The sequence below is a fragment of the Macaca mulatta genome, chromosome 3 (genome assembly GCF_049350105.2).
Source record: "Macaca mulatta isolate MMU2019108-1 chromosome 3, T2T-MMU8v2.0, whole genome shotgun sequence".
Classification (NCBI taxonomy): Eukaryota; Metazoa; Chordata; class Mammalia; order Primates; family Cercopithecidae; genus Macaca; species Macaca mulatta.
In genome coordinates this window covers 152,421,306-152,449,238 of record NC_133408.1, presented here as the reverse complement: position 1 = coordinate 152,449,238, position 27,933 = coordinate 152,421,306, and the positions used below count along the sequence as shown (strand labels likewise).

At 36.1% G+C, this 27,933-nt stretch overlaps 1 protein-coding gene across 1 annotated transcript in view; it reads left to right on the top strand.

Moving 5' to 3' along the window:
* BMT2 (base methyltransferase of 25S rRNA 2 homolog) overlaps positions 1-26,665 on the top strand; it is a 122,957-nt gene extending 96,292 nt beyond the window's left edge. Inside the window, exons 4-5 of the mRNA XM_015134769.3 lie at positions 16,366-16,480; positions 23,469-26,665. Coding sequence (XP_014990255.1) covers positions 16,366-16,480; positions 23,469-24,098 — 745 coding nt within the window. The 3' untranslated portion in view covers positions 24,099-26,665. The remainder of the gene's footprint in view (positions 1-16,365; positions 16,481-23,468) is intronic.
* The last annotated feature ends 1,268 nt before the right edge of the window (positions 26,666-27,933 follow it).

Here is a 27,933-nt window from a genome sequence, read left to right as displayed (position 1 = left end):
AACTATTGGCTATGTTGTCACAAACTGATTTTATGCTGACTACTTAGACTAAGATAATTTTATCTGTTTACATATTCTACTTTAAAAGTTAAACTGGAATATGATTATCTAGATATTCTAACCAATCTCCCAAACTGAAAACTTTTTTTAAATGATGGATAAATCTTCTTAGGTAAGAACTGATAAGGCCAAAATCCAAATAATGGCAAGAAGCCAGAAAAGTGAGCAAAGCATAAAGCTTCTGTTGAGCTGAGAGCATTGGTCCAAACTGGCAAACCTGAGCTTTGGTTTTTACACTCCTCTGATAGAGTTGAATCTCCAAACAGCTGCTTTCTCAGTTTGGTGAACCAGAAGTAAATCGGTTCCTTCATCCAAAGCAGACAGACCCCGAACAGGTTGAAACCATCGTACATCCCAAGCACAAATTCATAGTTCAAAAAACCTTGTATTTATTTAGTTGAAAGTGGCCCTAAACTGGTGGTGCTCCAGGTAGCTTGATACAGCAAAGACATTTCTACTCAAAGAATTTTCATAAATAATTTTTCAAGAAATGTAAATTGCTTATAGTAAAAATCATTACTAAGCATGTATGAAAACACGGTATAACCTAAAGTCAGCAGAGGCAGCAAGAACAGACGTAAAGGCTTTGTATATTAGAATTATGAATTACAATTTATAAAACAAGCTATTTTATGGTTCTGGGTCTTAGGTTTAAGTCTTTAATCCATCTTAATTTTTGTATAAGGTATAAGGAAGGTGTCCAGTTTCAGTTTTTTGCATATGGCTAGCCAGTTTTCCCAACACCATGTATTAAATAGGAAATCCTTTCCCCATTGCTTGTTTTTGTCAGGTTTGTCAAAGATCAGATGGTTGTAGATGTGTTATTTCTGAGGCCTCTGTTCTGTTCCATTGGTCTGTATATCTATTTTGGTACCAGTACCATGCTGCTTTGGTTACTGTAGCCTTGTAGTGTAGTTTGAAGTCAGGTAACGTGATGCCTCCAGCTTTGTTCTTTTTTCTTAGGATTGTCTTGGCTATACGGGCTCTTTTTTGGTTCCGTATGAAATTTAAAGTAGTTTTTTCTAATTCTGTGAAGGAAGTCAATGGTAGCTTGATGGGGATAGCATTGAATCTATAAATTTGGACAGTATGGCCATTTTCATGATACTGATTCTTCCTATCCATGAGGATAGAATGTTTTCCCATTTGTTTGTGTCCTCTCTTATTTCCTTGAGCAGTGGTTTGTAGTTCTCCTTAAAGAGGTCCTTCACATCCCTTGTAAATTGTATTCCTAGGTATTTTATTTTCTTTGTAGCAATTGTGAATAGGAGTTCACTTATGATTTGGCTCTCTGTCTCTTATTGGTATGTAAGAATGCTTGTGATGTTTGCACATTGATTTTGTATCCTGAGACTTTGCTGAAGTTGGTTATCAGCTTAAGGAGATTTTGGGCTGAGATGATGGGTTTTTTTCTAAATATACAGCCATGTCATCTGCAAACAGGGACAATTTGACTTCCTCTTTTCCTAATTGAATACCCTTTCTTTCTTTCTCTTGCCTGATTGCCCTGGCCAGAACTTCCAATACTGTGTTGAATAGGAGTCGTGAGAGGGGGCATCCTTGTCTTGTGCCAGTTTTCAAAGGGAATGCTTCCAGTTTTTGCCCATTCAGTATGATACTGGCTGTGGGTTTGTCAGAAATCGCTCTTATGATTTTGAGATATGTTCCATCAATACCTAGTTTATTGAGAGTTTTTAGCATGAAGGGGTGTTGAATTTTATCGAAGGCCTTTTCTGCATCTATTGAAATAATCATGTGGTTTTTGTCATTGGTTCTGTTAATGTGATGGATTACATTTATTGATTTGTGTATTTTGAGCCAGCCTTGCATCCCAGGGATGAAGCTATTTTAGAGAAAAGAATTGCTTGAAAATTTCTATGGGGAATAGAAACTTTTAAGACTAGCCATTTGGAAAGCCAAAATTATTTAACATAAACTCAGTATATGGAATGAATTGAAGGGGAATTATCAAACTAGGAAACATTATCATCCAGATAACATTATTATCTTGTCTTGCCTCACACAGACAAGAAAATGTAAAATACAAAAAATAAAATGGTTAAAGACAGAAGATAAAAATGAAGTATAACTTACATCTTTATTGGAGTTGCAGAAGGAGAGGAGGGAATAGGAAAGCCAAACCTCACTTAAAAGAAATTCTAAAGCTATCTTTCAGGCAGAAAAAAAAGTGATCCCAAAGGGAAAGTCTAAGGTGAAAAACAGGATGAAGAACAAAAAAATAAAGTAAATATGTTGCTAAATCTAAACAGATATATACCATTAATAATAATAGATTTAAAATACACAAAATGTCTAATTTGTGTGGTTAACAGAATTTTTAAGTGTTCTCAAGGTTTTGTATGGTCTGGGTGTGAAGACAAAGGCAATGTAAAATTTTCAAGTTAGCAAAATCAAAATCAAGGCAATGTAAAATTTTCAAGTTAGCAATTACTGAGATTTAAAAAGGAAAAATCTAAAACCAGTTCTCAACTTTAGCTATACAATACATTCACTTAGGGAGCTTTTGAAAATCATAATGCCCAGACTCCATTGTATCCCAATTAAATCAGAATCTCTGGGTGTTAAAACTTCCAGTGTGATTCCAAAGAAAGTATAGAATGTGAGAAAAGAAACATAGAATAGGTAAAGCAGATAGAAAGTACAAAAGTAAAATAATATAGATCAAAATATTCCAATTAAAACATAGATTGTCAGACTCTGCATATAAAAATCCAATTTATGCTCTTATGAGAGATACCCAAAACATGAGGCTTTAGAGTATCAGTGCTAGAGATAAAGGAGACATTTTTCATGATAAAAGGTGTGATTTAGTAGGAAAATATAATGTTTTTAAAATTTGTACCTAATAGTATTGCATGCATATATGAAACAAATATTGAATAAATAATGAAATTTATTAACACTTTATATATATAATGAAAATTGACAGACAAATCTACAGTTGTTTTGGGGAGATTTTTGATGGTGGTTTGATCCAGGATTCATCAAAGATTACATATAGCGGCTAGTTAAATATCTCTTGGACTGCATTAATACAGAAAACTCCCTATGATTAATGTTTCTGGTAAGCATGCTACATAGGTGATAATTGGGCTCTCAGGGCATCTCAGGGGCAAATGTCAATTTGTCCCATTTTCAGTGATGTTTGATCTTTTGACTAAGGTGATGTCTACTAGATTCCTCCGTTGTAAAAGTACCTTTAATCTGTAATTTGTGGAGTGAATTATACATGAACACCAAGTGAAGTTTCTGTTTTCACCAGTGGCTTTAGCATCCGTTAATGGTCTTGCCTAAATCAAGTTGTTTTTATTACAGTGGTTGCGAAATGGTGATTAATTTCTATCGTGCTTAAATATATTGGTTGGCATTCTTTTGTAAAAACATCTTTCCCTTCTCCCCCTTTCTTATTTGTTTAAGTACCTGTAGACTCAGATTTTAAATCATTGTGTTAAAGTTCATTCTTATGATGGTGAAATCATCCCAAATTAGGCCAATGGAAATGCCTTTAAAGTAGTTTCTTTTACCTTTTCCTAGTGTTTGAGCAGTGCTTTACTTTTTTGTACAATAAGATCATTCAGGCTTACCATATACTTTCTCTGCTTCAACCCTGGCATAAGCTATTCCTCTAAGTAGTACAGGTTCCTTTTAGTGAGAGAATGGTATTTAGAAACCAAATTTAGAAACCAAATTCTGAGTATTAGATATTCTCTTCATTACTGTGGTGTCACTGCTTGGACATCCTTTCTTATGAAACCTCTAATTCTAATCCATCACTGCAGGGTTTTTTCCATCCGTTCCCTCATTCTGAATTTGTATCTCCCAGCAACTTTAGTTTATTTGCCATTTGCTCAGCTCTTCAAGACACACAAAATAATTTCAAAATGACTATATCAGCACCACCACAACAACAAACATAAAAATTTTTCATGATAAAACTTCAGGGTATTTTTGCAGCCCTTTTTTTTTTTTTTGTCCTTAGAATATTACCCATCAAGATTATTATCTTCAGAATAGTATGTTCAAGTGGTATTGAATTACTGGTTTTCCTTCTGGGTTATTTGGCATTTAACTAGACTGATTAGTTTATCTTCTTATTGCATTGTATTTTTCTCTAGTCTACTGATTTTATTTTTTGAATATGTAAAACATTAACAACTTTCAAAAGTCAAAACTACAATGAAAGGTATACTCAGACATCCCATCTCATACTTAAAGCATCTTCTTTGTTCCAAATATTCTGAGGTTTTATTAGTTTCTGGTTTATCCTTTCTAGGTTTCTTTTTGCAAAAATAAACATATATATGAAAATAACAAAATACCTTTAAATCAATTTGCAGAGATTATTCTGGTTTTTTTTTTTTTCTTAATGGTGGAAGATTGAGGAAACATTTTAAGACTATCAAATATTTGAACAACATGGTTAGCAAACTTGTCCACTTATAAACATAAATGTAAAATCCTGAAAATACATATACACAGTCAGTTCTCATTTGTAAATTCCCTGTGAATTACCTAACTTACTAAAACTTACTTACTTGTAACACTACAATCAATATTTGTGATAAAAAATTTGACTCATTCTACACACAAACTTCCCAGCTGAGGTCCAACAAAGTGAGCTATGCCTTTTTTCTGCTGTCTTACACAAATACCCTTTTCACAGCCTATTTGGTGTTACATTTTTTGTTTGTGCTTTTTGTTGATGACTTTGCTTTTAAAACAACCCCCACATACGGTGTTGAAGTCTAGTGTTCCTAAGCACAAGAATGCTGTATAGTGCCTTACAAAGAAAATACATGTGTTATGTAAGCTTCCTTCAGGCATGAGTTATAGTGCTGTTGGCCCGAGTTCAATGTTAATGCATCAACAATATGTATTAAATATAGTGCTTTTAAACAGAAACACATAAATTCAAGGTCTGTGTTGATGAAAATGTTGTGACCAGAGACCTAATCCTGTAGTTTCCGTAAGAGCCATTGTTCAGCATTTAGTAATTCAACATTCATGGTCACTTTATAGAACCAAATGACTACAAGTAGTCAGAATTGACTATATATACACACAGACATATAAAACAAATCCTTCAGATTATGAAAAGAATTATATATAGAAACCAAATTAAGGCCTTCCAAAGAATGCAAGATTGATTTGACACTGTACAATTAATGAATTTTTTTCTACCACATAGTCATAGCTGCACAAATATATAGAATGCATTTGATAAAATTCCACATGGATTTGTGTCAAAAAAAGAAAAACCACCCTAGCTAAGCATAAAAATGACTTCAAGAAGTCCTGGCCGGAGCAATCAGGCAAGAGAAATAAAAGGAACAGATACGAGCAGAGTCCAACTATCTCTGTTTGCAGATGACATGATTCTATATCTAGAAAACCCCCTAGTCTCTGCTAAAAGCTCCTAGATCTGATGATCAACTTCAGCAAAGTTTCAGTATACAAAATAAATGTACAAAAATCAGTAGCATTCACATACATCAACAACATTCAAGTTGAGAGCCAAATCAAGAATGCAATCCCATCCACAATTGCCACAAAAAGAATAAAATACCTAGGAATACAGCTAATCAGGGAGGTGAAAAATCTCTGCAACAAGAATTGCAAAACAATACTCAAATCAGAGATTACACAAACAAATGGAAAACATTTCATGCTCATGGATAGGAAGAATCATTGTTGTTGAAATGGCCATACTGTCAAAGCAATTTACAGATCCAATGCTATTTTCATCAAAATACCAATGAACATTCTTCACATAATTAAAAAAAAACTATTTTAAAATTCATGTGGAACCAGAAAAGAGCCCAGATCACCAAGGCAATTCTAAGCAAAAATAACAAAGCTGGAGGCATCACATGTTACCCAACTTCAAATGATACTACAAGGCTACAGTAAGCAAAACAGCATGGTACTGGTACCAAAACACACACAGACCAATGGACAGAATAGAGAACCCAGAAATAAAACCTACAACCATCTGATCTTCGATAAAGTTGACAAAAACAATGGGGACAGGACTCGCTATTCAGTAAATGGTGCTGGGGTAACTAACCATATACAGAAGATTGAAACTGGACCTCTTTCTTATACCATACACAAAAATAAACTCAAGATCAGTTAAAAATACTTAAATATACAACTAGAAAAACTTTGGAAGATAACCTAGGAAGTACCATTCTGGACATAAAACCTGGGAAAGATTATGACAAAGATGCTAAAAGTAATTGCAACAAAAACATTGACAAGTGGGACCTACTTAAACTAAAGAGCTTCTGCACAGCAACAGAAACTATCAACAGAATAAACAGACAATCTACAGAACGGGAGAAAATATAACTATGCATCTGACAAAGGTCCAATATCCAGCGTCTATAAAGAATTTAAACAAATTTACAGGCAAAAAACAACCCCATTAAAAAGTGGGCAAAGGACATGAACAGACACTTCTCAAAAAAAGATAAACGTGTCCAACAAGCATATGAAAAAATGCTCAACATCACTAAACGTTAGAGAAATGCAAATCAAAACCACAATGAGACACCATCACAGGCATCAGAAGGGCTATTACAAAAAAGTCAGAAAATAACAGCTGCTGGCAAGGTTGCTGAGAAAGGGCAATGCTAATACACTGCTGGTGGGAATATAAATGAGTTCAGCCATTGTGGAAAGCAGTGTAGCAATTCCTCAAAGAACTTAAAATTACCACTAGACTCAACAATCCCATTATTGGGTATATACCCAAGGGACTATAAATCATTCTACAATAAAGACACATGCACACACATGTTCATCACAGCACAGTTCACAATAGCAAAGACATAGAATCAACCTAAGTGCCCCACAACAGTAGACTGGATAAAGAAAACGTGGTACATGTACACCATAGAATACCATGCAGCCATAAAAAAAGAATGGAATCATGTCCTTTGTAGCAACATGGATGGAGCTGGAGGTCATTATCCTAAGCAAACTAATTCAGGAAGAGAAAACCACATACCTCACATTCTCACTTATTACTGGGAGCTAAGTGATGAGAACACGTGGACCCAAAGAGGGAAACAACATACACTGGGGATTACTTAAGGGTGGAGACAGAGAAGGGAAGAGGATAAAAAACCTACCTATTGGGAACTCTCTTTATTACCTGGGTGACAAAATAATCAGTACACCAAACTCCTTGTACACCAAACTCCTAAGACACGTAGTTTACCTATGTAACCTGTACATGTACCCCTGGACCTAAAATAAAAGTTTATAAAAAAGGAACTTCAACTTTATCAAGGGTAGTATATAAAACCTATACCAGTTATCATATTTAATGGTGAAACATTGGAATGTTCCTTCTGATCTAGGATTAATAGCGTCCATCCACTTGCCCACTTCTATCTACCAACATATTGGAAGTCCTGGGCAGAGTGGTAAGGGGGAAAAAAATGGATGGGTAGGTAGGTGAAACACAAATGTTATTTTTCACAGTTTAGGAACTTACGTACCTAGAGTACACAAAATAATATACAGATAAGCAATCGAGATAAATTTAGTAAAGCTGCTGGATCTAAAAAAGATATGCATAGTAGCCACCCCTCCTTCACAGAGAATACATGCCAGCACCCCCCATGGAGGCCTAAAACCACAGCTGTTACTGAATCCTATATACATACTATGTTTTTATATATACATACCCATGATAAAGTTTAATTTATAAGTTAGGCACAATAAGAATAACAATAAAATAGAACAATTATAACAAAATACTATAAAAATTATGTGAGTATGGTATCTCAAAGTATCTTACTGTATTTCACTTACCCTTATGATGTGAGATGATAAAATGCCTATACAATGAGATGAAATTAGGTGAATGACATAGGCATTGTGACATAGCATTAGGCTACTGTTGACCTTCTGACCATATATCAGGAGGAGGAGGATCATCTGCTTTCAGTAATCCTAAATCATGAAGCCATGCCTATGTCCATTGTTAGATATCAGGATCATAAGATATCCTGTTAATGGCTAATGTAAAAAGTGTGGATACTTTGGACAAATGGATGTGATTCATGTCCTGGGTCTGACGGTGTGAGATTTTACCATGCTACTCAGAATGTCACGCAATTTAAATCTTATGAATTGGCTTATTTCTGGAATTTTCTGTTGAACATTTTCATACCATGGTTAACTATGGGTAACTGAAACCACAAAAGGTGAAACAGCAGATAAGGGGGGACTATTGTATCCAAGTCAATTGCATCTCTGTAACCAACAATAAAAAATGAAATTTAAAAAAAAAAAAAAACAGTAAAGTGTTCCATGGGAAAAGAGATAATAAAAGCATCAAAAACTAGGAAATACCAAGGAATATAACTCCAACAAAAGATGTGAGGAAACTTTTTAGAGAAAATGATCAAAACTATTGACAGTTTTTTTTTTTTTTTCAATTTATTTTTTTATTTTATTTTTTTTATTATTTATTATTATTATACTTTAAGTTGTAGGGTACATGTGCATAATGTGCAGGTTTGTTACATATGTATACTTGTGCCATGTTGGTGTGCTGCACCCATCAACTCATCGTTTACATCAGGTATAACTCCCAATGCAATCCCTCCCCCCTCCCCCCTCCCCATGATAGGCCCCGGTGTGTGATGTTCCCCTTCCTGAGTCCAAGTGATCTCATTGTTCAGTTCCCACCTATGAGTGAGAACATGCGGTGTTTGGTTTTCTGTTCTTGTGATAGTTTGCTAAGAATGATGGTTTCCAGCTGCATCCATGTCCCTACAAAGGACGCAAACTCATCCTTTTTGATGGCTGCATAGTATTCCATGGTGTATATGTGCCACATTTTCTTAATCCAATCTGTCACTGATGGACATTTGGGTTGATTCCAAGTCTTTGCTATTGTGAATAGTGCTGCAATAAACATACGTGTGCATGTGTCTTTATAGCAGCATAATTTATAATCCTTTGGGTATATACCCAGTAATGGGATGGCTGGGTCATATGGTACATCTAGTTCTAGATCCTTGAGGAATCGCCATACTGTTTTCCACAGTGGTTGAACTAGTTTACAATCCCACCAACAGTGTAAAAGTGTTCCTATTTCTCCACATCCTCTCCAGCACCTGTTGTTTCCTGACTTTTTAATAATCGCCATTCTAACTGGTGTGAGATGGTATCTCATTGTGGTTTTGATTTGCATTTCTCTGATGGCCAGTGATGACGAGCATTTTTTCATGTGTCTGTTGGCTGTATGAATGTCTTCTTTTGAGAAATGTCTGTTCATATCCTTTGCCCAGTTTTTGATGGGGTTGTTTGTTTTTTTCTTGTAAATTTGTTTGAGTTCTTTGTAGGTTCTGGATATTAGCCCTTTGTCAGATGAGTAGATTGCAAAAATTTTCTCCCATTCTGTAGGTTGCCTGTTCACTCTGGTGGTAGTTTCTTTTGCTGTGCAGAAGCTCTTTAATTTAATGAGATCCCATTTGTCAATTTTGGCTTTTGCTGCCGTTGCTTTTAGTGTTTTAGACATGAAGTCTTTGCCCATGCCTATGTCCTGAATGGTACTACCCAGGTTTTCCTCTAGGATTTTTATGGTATTACGTCTAACATTTAAGTCTCTAATCCATCTTGAATTAATTTTCGTATAAGGAGTAAGGAAAGGATCCAGTTTCAGCTTTCTACTTATGGCTAGCCAATTTTCCCAGCACCATTTATTAAATAGGGAATCCTTTCCCCATTTCTTGTTTCTCTCAGGTTTGTCAAAGATCAGATGGCTGTAGATGTGTGGTATTATTTCTGAGGACTCTGTTCTGTTCCATTGGTCTATATCTCTGTTTTGGTACCAGTACCATGCTGTTTTGGTTACTGTAGCCTTGTAGTATAGTTTGAAGTCAGGTAGCGTGATGCCTCCAGCTTTGTTCTTTTGACTTAGGATTGTCTTGGAGATGCGGGCTCTTTTTTGGTTCCATATGAACTTTAAAGCAGTTTTTTCCAATTCTGTGAAGAAACTCATTGGTAGCTTGATGGGGATGGCATTGAATCTATAAATTACCTTGGGCAATATGGCCATTTTCAGGATATTGATTCTTCCTATCCATGAGCATGGTATGTTCTTCCATTTGTTTGTGTCCTCTTTTATTTCACTGAGCAGTGGTTTGTAGTTCTCCTTGAAGAGGTCCTTTACATCCCTTGTAAGTTGGATTCCTAGGTATTTTATTCTCTTTGAAGCAATTGTGAATGGAAGTTCATTCCTGATTTGGCTCTCTGTTTGTCTGTTACTGGTGTATAAGAATGCTTGTGATTTTTGCACATTAATTTTGTATCCTGAGACTTTGCTGAAGTTGCTTATCAGCTTAAGGAGATTTTGGGCTGAGACAGTGGGGTTTTCTAAATATACAATCATGTCATCTGCAAACAGGGACAGTTTGACTTCTTCTTTTCCTAACTGAATACCCTTGATTTCTTTCTCTTGCCTAATTGCCCTAGCCAGAACTTCCAACACTATGTTGAATAGGAGTGGTGAGAGAGGGCATCCCTGTCTTGTGCCAGTTTTCAAAGGGAATTTTTCCAGTTTTTGCCCATTCAGTATGATATTGGCTGTCGGTTTGTCATAAATAGCTGTTATTATTTTGAGGTACGTTCCATCAATACCGAATTTATTGAGCGTTTTTAGCATGAAGGGCTGTTGAATTTTGTCAAAAGCCTTTTCTGCATCAATTGAGATAATCATGTGGTTCTTGTCTTTGGTTCTGTTTATATGCTGGATTATGTTTATTGATTTGCGAATGTTGAACCAGCCTTGCATCCCAGGGATGAAGCCCACTTGATCATGGTGGATAAGCTTTTTGATGTGTTGCTGAATCCGGTTTGCCAGTATTTTATTGAGGATTTTTGCATCGATGTTCATCAGGGATATTGGTCTAAAATTCTCTTTTTTAGTTGTGTCTCTGCCAGGCTTTGGTATCAGGATGATGTTGGCCTCATAAAATGAGTTAGGGAGGATTCCCTCTTTTTCTATTGATTGGAGTAGTTTCAGAAGGAATGGTACCAACTCCTCCTTGTACCTCTGGTAGAATTCAGCTGTGAATCCGTCTGGTCCTGGACTTTTTTTGGTTGGTAGGCTATTAATTATTGCCTCAATTTCAGAGCCTGTTATTGGTCTATTCAGGGATTCAACTTCTTCCTGGTTTAGTCTTGGAAGAATGTAAGTGTCCAGGAAATTATCCATTTCTTCTAGATTTTCCAGTTTATTTGCGTAGAGGTGTTTATAGTATTCTCTGATGGTAGTTTGTATTTCTGTGGGGTCGGTGGTGATATCCCCTTTATCATTTTTAATTGCGTCGATTTGATTCTTCTCTCTTTTCTTCTTTATTAGTCTTGCTAGTGGTCTGTCAATTTTGTTGATCTTTTCAAAAAACCAACTCCTGGATTCATTGATTTTTTGGAGAGTTTTTTGTGTCTCTATCTCCTTCAGTTCTGCTCTGATCTTAGTTATTTCTAGCCTTCTGCTAGCTTTCGAATGTGTTTGCTCTTGCTTCTCTAGTTCTTTTAATTGCGATGTTAGAGTGTCAATTTTAGATCTTTCCTGCTTTCTCTTGTGGGCATTTAGTGCTATAAATTTCCCTCTACACACTGCTTTAAATGTGTCCCAGAGATTCTGGTATGTTGTATCTTTGTTCTCATTGGTTTCAAAGAACATCTTTATTTCTGCCTTCATTTCGTTATGTACCCAGTAGTCATTCAGGAGCAGGTTGTTCAGTTTCCATGTAGTTGAGCAGTTTTGATTGAGTTTCTTAGTCCTGAGTTCTAGTTTGATTGCACTGTGGTCTGAGAGACAGTTTGTTATAATTTCTGTTCTTGTACATTTGCTGAGGAGTGCTTTACTTCCAATTACGTGGTCGATTTTGGAGTAAGTACGATGTGATGCTGAGAAGAATGTATATTCTGTTGATTTGGGGTGGAGAGTTCTATAGATGTCTATTAGGTCTGCTTGCTGCAGAGATGAGTTCAATTCCTGGATATCCTTGTTAACTTTCTGTCTCGTTGATCTGTCTAATGATGACAGTGGAGTGTTGAAGTCTCCCATTATTATTGTATGGGAGTCTAAGTCTCTTTGTAAGTCTCTAAGGACTTGCTTTATGAATCTGGGTGCTCCTGTATTGGGTGCATATATATTTAGGATAGTTAGCTCTTCCTGTTGAATTGATCCCTTTACCATTATGTAATGGCCTTCTTTGTCTCTTTTGATCTTTGATGGTTTAAAGTCTGTTTTATCAGAGACTAGTATTGCAACCCCCGCTTTTTTTTGTTCTCCATTTGCTTGGTAAATCTTCCTCCATCCCTTTATTTTGAGCCTATGTATGTCTCTGCATGTGAGATGGGTCTCCTGAATACAGCAGACTGACGGGTCTTGACTCTTTATCCAGTTTGCCAGTCTGTGTCTTTTAATTGGAGCATTTAGTCCATTTACATTTAAGGTTAAGATTGTTATGTGTGAACTTGATCCTGCCATTATGATATTAACTGGTTATTTTGCTCGTTAGTTGATGCAGTTTCTTCCTAGCCTCGATGGTCTTTACATTTTGGCATGTTTTTGCAATGGCTGGTACCGGTTGTTCCTTTCCATGTTTAGTGCTTCCTTCAGGGTCTCTTGTAAGGCAGGCCTAGTGGTGACAAAATCTCTAAGCATTTGCTTATCTGTAAAGGATTTTATTTCTCCTTCATTTATGAAACTTAGTTTGGCTGGATATGAAATTCTGGGTTTAAAATTCTTTTCTTTAAGAATGTTGAATATTGGCCCCCACTCTCTTCTGGCTTGTAGAGTTTCTGCCGAGAGATCTGCTGTTAGTCTGATGGGCTTCCCTTTGTGGGTAACCCGACCTTTCTCTCTGGCTGCCCTTAAGATTTTTTCCTTCATTTCAACTTTGGTGAATCTGGCAATTATGTGTCTTGGAGTTGCTCTTCTCGAGGAGTATCTTTGTGGCGTTCTCTGTATTTCCTGGATTTGAATGTTGGCCTGCCCTACTAGGTTGGGGAAGTTCTCCTGGATGATATCCTGAAGAGTGTTTTCCAACTTGGTTCCATTTTCCCCCTCACTTTCAGGCACCCCAATCAGACGTAGATTTGGTCTTTTTACATAATCCCATACTTCCTGCAGGCTTTGTTCATTTCTTTTTGTTCTTTTTTCTTTTGGTTTCTCTTCTCGCTTCATTTCATTCATTTGATCCTCAATCGCAGATACTCTTTCTTCCAGTTGATCGAGTCGGTTACTGAAGCTTGTGCATTTGTCACGTATTTCTCGTGTCATGGTTTTCATCTCTTTCATTTCGTTTATGACCTTCTCTGCATTAATTACTCTAGCCATCAATTCTTCCACTTTTTTTTCAAGATTTTTAGTTTCTTTGCGCTGGGTACGTAATTCCTCCTTTAGCTCTGAGAAATTTGATGGACTGAAGCCTTCTTCTCTCATCTCGTCAAAGTCATTCTCCGTCCAGCTTTGATCCGTTGCTGGCGATGAGCTGCGCTCCTTTGCCGGGGGAGATGCGCTCTTATTTTTGGAATTTCCAGCTTTTCTGCCCTGCTTTTTCCCCATCTTTGTGGTTTTATCTGCCTCTGGTCTTTGATGATGGTGATGTACTGATGGGGTTTTGGTGTAGGTGTCCTTCCTGTTTGATAGTTTTCCTTCTAACAGTCAGGACCCTCAGCTGTAGGTCTGTTGGAGATTACTTGAGGTCCACTCCAGACCCTGTTTGCCTGGGTATCAGCAGCAGAGGCTGCAGAAGATAGAATATTTCTGAACAGCGAGTGTACCTGTCTGATTCTTGCTTTGGAAGCTTCCTCTCAGGGGTGTACTCCACCCTGTGAGGTGTGGGGTGTCAGACTGCCCCTAGTGGGGGATGTCTCCCAGTTAGGCTACTCAGGGGTCAGGGACCCACTTGAGCAGGGAGTCTGTCCCTTCTCAGATCTCAACCTCTGTGTTGGGAGATCCACTGCTCTCTTCAAAGCTGTCAGACAGAGTCGTTTGCGTCTGCAGAGGTTTCGGCTATGTTTGTTATTGCCCTGTCCCCAGAGGTGGAGTCTACAGAGACAGGCAGGTTTCCTTGAGCTGCTGTGAGCTCCACCCACTTCGAGCTTCTCAGCAGCTTTGTTTACCTACTTAAGCCTCAGCAATGGCGGGCGCCCCTCCCCCAGCCTCGCTGCTGCCTTGCCGGTAGATCACAGACTGCTGTGCTAGCAATGAGGGAGGCTCCGTGGGTGTGGGACCCTCCCGGCCAGGTGTGGGATATGATCTCCTGGTGTGCCTGTTGGCTTAAAGCGCAGTATTGGGGTGGGAGTTACCCGATTTTCCAGGTGTTGTGTGTCTCTGTTCCCCTGGCTAGGAAAAGGGATTCCCTTCCCCCTTGCGCTTCCCAGGTGAGGCAATGCCTCGCCCTGCTTCAGCTCTCGCTGGTCGGGCTGCAGCAGCTGACCAGCACCGATCGTCCAGCACTCCCCAGTGAGATGAACCCAGTACCTCAGTTGAAAATGCAGAAATCACCGGTCTTCTGTGTCGCTGGCGCTGGGAGTTGGAGACTGGAGCTGTTCCTATTCGGCCATCTTGCTCCGCCCTCGACAGTTTTTTTAAGTAAATGGATAACTATTCATGTTCATGGATTTGAAGATTGAATATTATAAAGATGTTAATTCTCCTTAAATGATCTTTAGACTTAATGCCATACTAATAAAAGTCTTAAGTATATACTATACAGCAGTAAAAGTGAATTATAGAAGCACAAACAACTCAAAAACATAACATCAAATGAAAGCAGCAAATCACAAAACGTAGTTTAAACTAAACTGTAGACATAGGTACTTAAGTCTCTAGTACTCAGTCATAGGTACTTAAGACTATAAAAGGAAATCAAGGGAATAAATAAGGATAAGTGACTAAAATAAGGATAGTGACTACCTAAAATAAGGATAGTGACTACCATTTTGGAAGGGTGTGGGGGATGTCATCAGGGAGGATCATGTTTCCAGGGTGTAGGCATTATGTCTTGACCTGAGTGGTAATTACGTGGTCACTCACTGAGTGACTATTCTTTAAACTGTGTATACTTTATGCAAATAAAAAAATAAGGAGCTAAGCCAAATAATTTGAAATAGACTAAGTATATTACTGAGAATTGATCAGTTATTAAGCTCATCCATGATATGATTAAGTTATTGGTGATTGTTCCATAATGTTGAAGTAACTTGAATGGTTTAAGTTACTTCATTGAGATAGAAAATTCAATTTATAAGAAGTATATATTTTTTAAGACTCTCAGAAATGTTTTGCTACTCAGTTTACTAGAATTTATACTACAGAATTTAGCATATAGCAAATTCTACTTTTACTATACTTGGGAAAACCATTAGTGGAAGAAATACAAATTTTTTATATAACATGGTAATAGAGCGCAATGATACCTATCACTTTTTAAGCACTTGCCATGTACTAGGCATAGGGTCAAGTATGAAATGTATTATCTTATTAATTCTGGAAAAATGTCTAAGGGTGAGTACCACTATTATCCCCGTATTACATGTTAAGGGTCAGAGTCAGGTTATGATCTTAGCCTTTCTGATTTGAGAACTCCTTAACCATAGCCCAATAAGGATTAGAATGAGTATCTAGTAGTGTGTATAGTATTACATATTGTTACAGATTCTCATTTGGTTTTTACTCTCACTCTCTCATGAGGGTAGAGTTTTCCAAGAGACTACATAGCATGTGATATTGCAACAGCCTGAATGCAAAAGTAGATATTAGAATTCATTCATTTTCAATTAAGCCAGACATTAGAGACTTGAAAAAATATATTTTTTTAAAATGGGGGTTGGGTGGGGGGGCAGGCACAGTGGCTCATGCCTCTAATCCCAGTACTTTGGGAGACTGAGGCTGGAGGATCACTTGAGCTCAGGAGTTCAAGACCAGCCTGGGCAGCATAGCAAGACCTTGTCTCAATTTTTAAAAAATTAAATAAGTAAATATATATAAAACAAGGCTGTACTTTTTTACTGTCCTTTTTAAGTCTAATAAATGAATATATTTTAAGACTTGTTCATCTTAACTTCAAATATGATCATTATTAATAGATATAACTCACAGAAATGAAAGTTCATTGGGGGCCTTAGTAATTTTTAAATGTGTAAAAGGGTCCTGAGACCAACAAGTTAAAAAACTGATAATCTATGTGATTTATTAAATTCTCATGTTTGATTTTGTTCTTATAAAATATGTGTTTTTAGGTTGCTACAAGCCTCAGGAAAAATCAGATTACTTGATGTTGGCAGCTGCTTTAACCCATTTCTGAAGTTTGAAGAATTCCTAACTGTTGGCATAGACATTGTACCTGCTGTAGAGGTATGCATAGTTTTGTTTCAGAGTTCAGTATTTTACGTGTATATTTACAAAAGAAAAGCACTGTCTTTGTATCCCTAAAATAGCAAACATATTTCATGTGTACCCATTAAGAAGAAATTTCTATTCTAAACTAAATACATTTTGTGAAAAATTGAGCATTTAAGCAAATTTTGTCTTTATCTTCTTTATCATCTAAATAGCCATAATCTAGAACTATGTTAGAGTAAAAGCTTAGCAATTAAGAAACTCCACCTGGGCATGGTGGATCATGCCTGTAATCCCAACACTTTAGGAGGTCAAGATGGGCGGATTACCTGAGGTCAGGAGTTTGAGACCAGCCTGGCCAACGTGGCAAAACCTAAAAAATAAAAAAATTAACTGGGCATGGTGGCGGGCACCTGTAATCACAGCTACTCAGGAGGCGGAGGCAGGAGAATCGCTTGAACCTGGGAGGCAGAGGTGGCAGTGAGCCTAGATCGCGTCACTGCACTCCAACCTGGGCGACACAGTGAGACTCCATCTAACAATAAAAAGAAACTTCAGTAGATTACAGAATTCCACATAGCTGTAGTGTTTGGGTTTTGCATTTTGTTGTATTTGGTTTATTATTTTCTTTTAATGCATCTCTTTCTGAAATACATAGTGTTGTAGAGCCATTATGGAATGGTAGAAAGAGGCAAGGGCTTTTGCATCAGCCAGAACTTTATTAAATCCAGCTTGTTTATACTTGAGTCGATGAAACTACTTAACACGTGGCCTGGTAAATTGTAGGAACTCAGTAAATGATAGATTCTATCCTTTCTTTTGAGAACATTTCCTATGGGTCAGTTATTATGACACTATCATTTCAATTCAGTGAAGCAGGATCGCCTCCTTATCAGCTTGAACTTTAAGACGGAGTTTCGCTCTTGTTGCCCAGGCTTGAGTGCAGTGGCGTGATCACTCACTGCAACCTATGCCTCCTGGGTTCCAGAAATTCTCCTGCCTCAGTCTCTGAAATAGCTGAATTACAGGCATGCACCACCATGCCCAGCTAACTTTGTATTTTTAGTAGAGACTGGGTTTCACCATGTTGGTCAGGCTGGTCTCGAACTCCTGAGCTCAGGTGATCCACCTGCCTCAACCTCCCAAAGTGCTGGGATTGCAGGCATGAACTACTACACCCAGCCAGCTTGAACTTTCTTTTACCTTAATCATGTGATGCCAAGAGTTTGTGTTAAAGGCATTTTTTAAAGATAGATGACTCTAAAGTAGGCACATTATATCAGAAAAAGATTTTTTTCCAGAATAACATTAATTCATTATGTTTACCATTTTACTCTTGATAGAACTGCAGACACAAAAAAATTTTTTAAATGCATTTAAATATTTATAAAATGCATTTTAATGTTATTTTTAAAGTATGGATTAGAATATTAATATATCAGTTATTAGGGATTTTTTCCCTCTACTGCTGTATTCCCAGTACCTAGAAGAGTGCCTAGTATATTTAATACTTTTTTAAATAAAAGAATAGAATATTTCCAACCTAGGTTTGAACCTCTCCATCACCTTTTTCTAGTCTCTGATCCTCAGTTTTCTCACCTGTGTAATGGGGTTAGTAGTGGACCACATTTCATAGGATGTTGTAATGTTTTCTTGGGGAAAAAAAAAGTATTTAAAGCACCAAGCATAGTACCTCTTATGTAGTGCCTCCTAAATAAATGTTTGTTGTTACTACTGGTAAGTTCCTGCATGAAGATTTAACTTTAATTATGTATCAGTTTGATGAGCATGATTAAATCGGTATAACACTGAGGAACAAGCAAGTCCTAAAACCATTCCTGTTAGTTCTACTTTTGTCTTCTCTATGCTAAAATCACTGTTCTTAGCTTACCACTGCAGAGAATTTCTGTGCCATCAGGAACTAGTTTTAAAGCCCAGGTAGCTTCATGCATGAATTTTCTTCCCTTCCTTCCTCAAGACATACATGATTCAGGGACTGCTGAGACATCATGACCATTTGATCTGATCCTTAAGCTTAATATTAAATCTATCTATGGATAGGGTTATAAACACTGAATTGTATAGTCACCAGGGAAGACAAAAGGACTGCTATAAATAACTTAAGTGTAGAATCAGAGTTTCACAGTTCAGAATCCTATAATTTTAAAACAGAGTAAAGGGACTTACTCTTCCAGCCAAGATGGGATAACAGACCAGCTTTATCCTCTTCCACTTGAAGCAACAAAAATGTGGACATAATATTTGAAATAATTTGACACTGCACATCAGGTAATGAAGGACAGTGATCTCTGAGAGATGGAAAACAAATGAGACAAGCGCTACAGTTACTCTAGGATATTGCCTTGAGAGAGTTTCCAGGATGTAGCACAGAGAGAAACCCTAGCAGAGTTCAGGTGATTCCGTGACTTGTGAAGATGGAATTGTGAGTCCTCAGAGACCGAGGCAGCTCGTGTTTCTAGAATGGTCTACTGAAAATAAGAAAGCCATAGAAGGAAAACTCCAGAGGCCTGCAAAAGGTCCCCCTTTGAATACTCAGCTGAGTACAGATCAGCACACATGTATATGAGAAGACTACATGAGACTGTACTGTCCGAAAGGATTAGAGGTTACAGTGGCCAGCACTCACACAGGGAAGTACTAATACGGTACCTGTTCCCATCAGCCATACTGGAACATTCAAGATTCACAGACATTTAATAGAGTACACAGAGAAGGGTCTTACCTCAATAATGGAGAATAATTTGCCTTAGACTAAACACTAGTGCTCTAGTCCCACGTAACAAATCTTAAAAGCAAGACCCAAAAAGTTCAGGTTGTCTCCAGGTATCTTAACTACATCCCAGAACACAGTTCAGAAATATTTATAGCAATCCATAGTTATGTAGAACCCACCAAGGTAAAATTCACCATGTCTAGCATCCAAAAAAAATTATAGCCATGCAGAGCAGCAAGAAAATAGGACTCACAGTGAGGAGATAAATCAGCCAACAACGACCAACCCTAAACTGACACAGAAACAAGGACATTAAAATAGAGATAATACCCGTTTGGGAAAATTCCTTAAGCTAAACGTTTACACAGTTTATATTCTTCCGTTATGCATGTTATGCTTCAATACAGTGTTATTATTTTAAAAATATCAAAACTGTATAAAAAGCTAAGAAGAAACTGTTCTAGAGACAGTACTACAATGTGTGATGTGAAAATGCATACCGGATAGGATTAATGCATATTAGATGTTGCAGAAGGAAAGGTAAATTGAAGATAATAACACCTATCCAAAATGAAACACAATTTTTAAAATAGAAGAGCATCAGTGATACAAATCTAAGCAGCTAAATATAAACATAATTGGAATCCCCCAAAAGATGGGGTTGAAAAAATAATGGCCAAAAACTTTCCAATTTGATGAAAGCTTTAAACTCACAAATTCAGAGAAGCCCAACAAACTCCAAACAAAAGAAACATGAAGAAAAATTACACCAAGGAACATCAAATCAAACTTCTAAAACTAGTGATAAAGTCTTAAAAGCTCCCAGAAATTGTAAAGACACCTTAAAGTACTGAAATAAAAAGTCACCTAGAATTTTATACCCAGCCAAAATATCTTTCAAAAATGAAGATGAAATTGATTTTCTTCAGATATCTAAAAACTGAAATTATTCAATATTAGCAGGCTTATATTACAAGAAATATTAAGTTGGAAGTGCTTTAGCCAGGTAGAAATATGGCTCTACACAAAGGAATAAAGAACATTAGAAGTGGTAACTATACAGCTAAAAAGATTTTCTCTTCTTGTTTAAACTCTTTAAAGATAAATAAAAATAGATATTTGTGTGTATATATACTAGCAGCAACCAATCAGAAATTTAAATTAAAAACAGTACCATATACTCTAGCATCAAAAATATGAAATATTTTATATGTAAACATATATAAAATATGTAGCTCATAAATCTGACAAAAGTAGAAAAATCCAAATGCTGCAAACCACAAATTAGGAGAAAGTAAAGATGACCTAGGCTGGGTGCAGTGGCTCACACCTGTAACCCCAGCATTTTGGGAGGCCTAGGTAAGTGGATTGCTGGTATCCAAAAGGTCGAGACCATCCTGGGCAATGTGGCGAAAACCTGTCTCTACAAAAAAAAAAAAAGAAAAATTAGCCAGATGTGGTGGCACTTGCCTGTAGTCTCAGCTACTTAGGAGCCTGAGGTAGGAAGATTGCTTGAGCCCAGAGGGTGGAGGTTGCAGTGAGCTACGATCACACCACTGCACTCCAGCCTAGGTGACAGAGTGAGACTCTATCTGTATGGAATCAGTGCAGTCCTCACCAAACTCTTGTGGGCTTTTTTGTAGAAATTAAAAAACTTACTCTGAAATTTGTGTGGAAATTGAAAGGACCTAGAATTAATACCTCAAAACAACTTTGAAAAAGGACAGTGTTGGAGAGTAACACTACCTGATTTCAAAATTATAAAGCTACAGTATTCAAGACAGTGTGGTATTGATGTTCAAGAATATCAGTGAAATATAATAGATGGTTCACAAATAGGCCCAAACTTAGATACCTGATTTTTGCCCAAGATGGAGAGCATAGTCTTTTGCACAGTGGTGTTGAAGCAAAGGGGTATCCATATACAAAAGAAGAAACTTCAGACCATACCACACTCCATATAAAAAAAAATGAACTTGGCCAGGCACGGTGGATCATGCCTGTAATCCCAGCACTTTGGGAGGCCAAGGTGGGCGGATCACAAGGTCAGGAGTTCGAGACCAGCCTGGCCAATATGGTGAAACCCCGTCTCCACTAAAAATACAAAAATTAGGCAGGCATGGTAGTGTGTGCCTGTAGTCCCAGCTACTCAAGAGTCTGAGGCAGGAGAATCACTTGAACCCAGGAGGCAGAGGTTGCAGTGAGCCAAGATCATACTGCTGCACTCCAGCCTGGGCAACAGAGTGAGACTCCATCTGGAAAAAAAACTCAAAATGTATTATAGACCTAAATGAAAAAAACAAACTATAAAACTACTAAAGGAAAACATTTTGGAAAAAAAAGTCTTTATGACCTTGGGATAGGACAAGACTTCTTAGACCTGACTTCGAAAGCAACATCTGAGAAATAACAAATTGATAAATTAGTCTTCATCAAAATTAAAACTTCAGCTCTTCAAAGGACACTGTTAAAAGAATGAAAAGATAAGCCACATGATACTAAGAAAATATTTTCAAGTCATATATCATAAAGGACTTGCATCAAGAATATATAAAGAACTCTCAAAACCCAGTAAGAAAATATTTAAAATTTAAGGAAACCCAATTATTTTTAAATGGGCGAAATATTTGAACACTTTAACACAGAAGATATCTGGATGGCAGATAAATCTGGGAAAAGATGATAAACATCACTAACTCATTAGGAAAATGTAGATTAAAACTGCAATACCACTACACACCTATAACAATTACTAAAATGAAATAGACTAGCTATACCAAGAGTTGATAAGGATTTGGAGGAACTGGAACTCACATACTCCTGGTGGGAACATGAAACTACATAACCACTTTTGAAATCAGTTGGGAGTTATTTAAAAATTAAACTTACTACACCACCTACTGTATGATCTAGCCACCCAAGATATTTCCCCAAGACAAATTAAAGAATGTTGATTCAAACACATGAATGGGAATACTCACAGCAGCTTGAATTGTAATAACCAAAAACTAGAAACAACCCAGATATCCATAAACAGATGTATATGGATAAACCAACTGTGGTACATCCTTGATACAATGGGATACCGTTCTGCAATTTAAAAAGGAATAAACTATTAATACCTGCAAGAAAAATCTCAAAATTATTATTTATATGAAATTCTAGGAAATACAAACTTGAATATAGTGATAGAAATCACATCAATGATTGCCTGCTGGCAGGGGAAGAGAAGGAAGGGACTATAAAGGGGCATAAGGAAAATTATGGGATGTTGGATCTATTCATTAACTTGACCATGCCCGTGGTCTCATGAGTGTAAAAATACATCACAACTTGCCAGACTTATGCTTTTGTGTCACTTATACATGAGTAAAGCTGCCTTTAAGAAAAAGGGAAGAAGAAAAGCATCTTTTTTTCTGGTACTAGAACATTACGTATCACTTTTCCTAATAAACAGTCCAGATGACTATGTGGCCAGCTTGTATATACACTAACGTGAGTGAGGGATTAAGGTATTAGGTCATATCTTCGTTAATAACTATTGGTATATGACAGAGTAATTTTTGTCTAATTTTAAAATTGCTTTCTTCTGGTCCATTTCCATAGTTTTAAGATTTAGCAAATTATGTAATGTTGTTTATTCCTTTAGTTGTATTGTTTCCCATGGCCATTTGTCTAACTAAATTTAGTTTGTTCCAAACCAGGGATTAGCTTTTTAATAAAATAAAAGTAATGTTGAGGGTTACTTTTTAAATGCTTAAAGTTAATGATTTCAAATAACTTAAGTTTTGGAATCATTCTGCTTGTACAAATTTTATAATGCCTCTTTCATTATCCTCTTTAATTTATTTGATTCATCTTTATTTCATGGTATTTCTTGTTTAGAGTTTTTATATTAGCTTGTTTTTGGTAACTGTAAATGTTAAACTGAATGTAAATAGAAATGTCATTCCTGTAAACTGCTACCCAAATTAAAATTCATGTAAGTCCTAACCCAAAATACACACTTAAATTATTTCCCATTTTAAATTGTTAGGCAAAAATATATATTTAAATGATGATTAGCAAGTCTTTGGACTTAACTACTTTGAGATTTTTGTAAAAGTTGTGGTTGAATAAATCTGTTCAAATTTAAAATTTAAAAGGAAAAATGTATAATCAATGCTGGAATTATTACTATGATATGTGAAATGGTTTGCTGAAAAGTCTATGTATTAAAGTGGAAATAATCTTGAAGTTCTTAATATGCCTTGTTTTCTGTTTCTGCAGAGTGTCTATAAATGTGATTTCCTGAACTTACAGCTTCAGCAACCACTCCAGCTTGCACAGGATGCTATAGATGCTTTTTTGAAGCAGCTGAAAAACCCTATTGATTCTCTTCCTGGAGAACTTTTCCATGTGGTTGTTTTCTCTCTCCTCCTTTCTTATTTTCCATCTCCTTACCAGCGATGGATTTGCTGCAAGAAAGCCCATGAACTGTTAGTGTTAAATGGTTTATTACTTATCATCACACCTGATTCCTCCCATCAGAACCGTCATGCTATGATGATGAAAAGCTGGAAGATTGCTATAGAGTCTCTGGGCTTTAAACGCTTCAAGTACTCAAAATTTTCACATATGCATCTGATGGCATTTAGGAAAATCTCTCTAAAAACCACAAGTGACTTGGTTAGTAGGAACTACCCAGGAATGTTATATATTCCTCAAGATTTCAACAGTATAGAAGATGAGGAATATTCTAATCCTTCCTGCTATGTTCGATCAGATATAGAAGATGAACAACTAGCATATGGTTTCACAGAACTCCCTGATGCTCCATATGACTCAGATTCTGGAGAAAGTCAAGCCAGCTCTATTCCTTTCTATGAGCTAGAGGACCCCATATTACTTTTAAGTTAATATAGAAGCAAAAGGCCCTTTCAGTCCAGGCTCCTAAACTAATTGCTTACACCAATTGGAAATACTAACATGAACTCAGTACTGAAAACCTGGTTTGCATAAAAGAAATGCAGAGGTTTACAGAGTTTGCTATTTTTTTCTACTTCTCAATTTTAAAATTTATTCTTATATAGAAAGCTTAAAGTTTCATGCAGAGTGACTCATGTCATAGCAGAAACTTCTGTTACTTTAGCATTTAGCACTATCATAGAAAGGTACCTTTTTCTCTTTAGTGCTATTGTGAAAACAAGCATAATTTGCTATATGTTTTCCTTTTCAACTTTTCAGTGTTGACTATAAACCATTGAATGGGAAACTTTAAGATGTAGAAAGCTGTAGATTGCACTTTGATGACTCACAAGTTAAATGTGATACAGAAAAATAGATCGGTTAGTTGTTTTGTGATGCACTTATCTTTTTCTTTTTTCTAACTAAAATTGTGATGTTACAGAAAGTCATTTTATGTTCCTTTATATTTCCTGAACTTTTTGTAATTGGTGATAATTCTTTTTCTTTTTTCCTTCTATTAAAAGCTCATTTGACAGCATCAGACATTGGGGGAGAGATTTCCCCCAAAGTATGTATTCTAATTTCATTAGCCCTATCCATTAAACACCATTGCCAAAGTAGTATTTTCATAACTGTTGATTTGGCCTTGGTGTGAAGTATATTTACCTGAGAGTTCACTTTTACTTTTCTTAAACTTAGGTTTCATTTACAAAATGTTTTATTTAAGCAAGGAACAATGTAATACTCAATAATGACCTAAAACACCTTTTTGAAAGGGTTTGCACTTGGAAGAGTTTATGTTCTGTTGAAACCAACTTTGATAGGGTCCTTACCTTTCTGTGAAGGAGGTGCCGCACTACAAGTTTCAAATTATATGGAAAAACTTAAAATTAATCCTCTGTTGGTGATCTCATAAAATGGTTTTGACCTTTTGGTATCTTAATTTCTATCTAAACTCTATCAGAAAATTTTCTTTGACTATATCAATTAGTTGGCTGTGGGAATTTTCCCTTTCCACATTAATAAATGCCTTTCTGTGTTTCTGAATCAGAAGCAAATGATTAGGGAAAAATATATGTCCAAACAAGACAAGATTAGTTTAAACAGTTAAGAACATTTAGTCCACATTGTCTTGTCAGCCAGCAATTGTCACGGAAACTATCATTTTTAAGAGTGCCACTGTGTGGATTTTTTTTTTCAAGTGGTTATTACATTAAAATTACCTCATACTGAGGTTTTTGCACTGAAATATCACAGTTTCAGATTTCATGGTTAATGTTGTGCGTATGTTTGTATGTTTTTAAAGGAAACTTGCATTTTCAATAGTTGATCCTAAATTTCATAAACTGCACTTCTTTACTCTGGTAAAGCTGATGTTTTTGTGCTTATTGTGAATTGCCGTAGTACCTTTGAATGTCAAACTTTATTTAGAAATATAAAACTTATCCTTTATGATATAAATGGTTGAGTGTATGTACCCAGTATTTCAAATTAAATTTCACATTGCTAAATTAATGAAAGTAACAAGATTGTGATTTTTTGAAGTCAGTTGATTAAATGCAATAAATATTGGTTGCTCAAATATGCCACAAGTAACTCAAAATTTTTCATTTACTTTCAATAGCATAAGATTGCTTAATATTTAGGATTGACTGTTGTTTCCAGTTAAGCACTACAGGATTATGCCTTGTAGCTTCCCCAAGAGAAGGGGGGAAAAAAGCACTGTGTTGATAATACAGAACTATTTTGAACAATTTTGGTAGTAACTTTTACCATACTGTTTGCTTTTTGACTTGGGTAAATATCTTAAGAGAAAAGAAAACAATACACCAAATGAAAATGCTTTGAAAGTAAATGAAAACAGCACTTTTGAAAGGCTGGTGTAGTATGACCCTGGAGTCAGCCTTTGTGTTATAGCTAAAATGTTGGTGCTATAAATTCTGATTGTTTACAGATGTTGATTCTGCTTATGCTCCAAAGTGTGCATGATGTATTTTACGTAGTACTCTGAGGAAGTCTCTTTATAAAACCTACTACCACTTAGTATAAATTTGTTTGAATTTATATCATTTGTTACTGTAAATTCAGCTTATTCAAATTAGGTTGGCACAGATTTAAACTGATATACATTCCACCAAAGCCAATTCAGTGTATAAGTATTGAAGTATAAGCAGTCATTGCAGCTTGATGCCAGATCATGTATGTAATAACAAGTGGAAGTTAATAGGGCCTTCTAATACTGTATGGGTACTCCTAAGAATTATTTCATTTTGGATATAAAGAAGTTATAAGGCCTCCTGTCACATTCACAGCAGGTTCTCCAAAATAATTTGGTTGTTTCAAAAACAAATGGTAATCATTTGGTTGGATTCTTCAGGATCATGACTAGATCATATGGTTTTACCATAGTTGCCAAGTGGTGGGAGGTAGCATACCTGAAAATGTACGTGTGTGTTTGTTGTATTTTTTCACATTTTGTGAACAAAGCACATTTATTAAAAATTTTAAATTTTCTAGTATTCTTTGTCTGTTACTTGTAAACCGAAAGTTCTGTGGTCTTTGATGTATCTCACTAAGTGATTTTGGCATTGGGAAGCAATTTAGAACTTGAGTGACTTGTACAATTTTCCAACTGGGTTTCATTTTTGTTAAATCCCTTAATGTCATAAATTTATTTACTGAGATCCAGAGAACTCAAGTGACTTCCCATTGTCATGTTTTGTCATGTTTATGACAGAAGCAGGGCAACAGCATAAATTCTACTTCATTATGTGTCAACCATATCATATTCTTTTTTTTGAAAGTAAACTACATAATAATTTATCAGTTCTTTCAGGGCAGCAGATGTCTTTCTCGTAATATGAAAGGTTTTTTGTTGTTGTTGTTTATTAAACAAATGTTTGAATTCTGCCATGTGCTGTATTGCTGGGAAAGCAGCAAGGATTGGAGTGATCATTGTCCCCTGCTCTCGTGGAACTTATGACCTAAGAGTGAAGACAAGCATGCTACGTGTACTTAGTATCTGTATCCAAGAATGATTACCTGCTGATCCTATAGTTTTGCCCCTGCTTAAAATCCTTAATTCACAGACGTAGAACAGGAAATAAGAAAAGCTTTAAACACAAAACTAGCAAATTACATATTGTGGATAAGAGATGTATTGTTCATACCTCTAGAAAAGTATAACCTAAATATAAATTCTGATGTAAAAGCAGAAAAAAAAATGGATTCAAGCTTTTTGTTCCATTTTCCCACACTTTCTGAGCACCATGCAGCAATGCTATTCCTCTGCCAGAGTCCACACACTAGGTCAGCAGAAATGTAAATCAAAGATTTGGTTCCTTCTTGGTTTTGTGAATTGCTTGTTAGATGGTAACAAAGGTAGAAAACATTCTTTGTTACAAAAAAAAAACAAAACAAAACCTGTAATACAAACATTTACTACAAGGAATGTTTGTATTATAACTATTCTTCAAAAAAAAAACTGAATTGCAATAACCATGATAGTATGATAGTTCATGTTAAAGTCATATCCATGAGCTACTGTGAATGCAAAGCTCCCCAAGTATATTAGTGGTGGCCTATATATATATATATATATATACACACACACACACACACACACACACTACAAAACCCAACGAACAAGCAGGCTACAATAGCTAACAATTTTAAAGATCTCTAAGTGCATAAAAGGAGAGAGATGCTGGTTTTTCTAAACGTTTTTCTCTGATGAGAGAAATGCAAATTTCAACAATGGGAAAACCTTTTAAATTTACCTTAAACT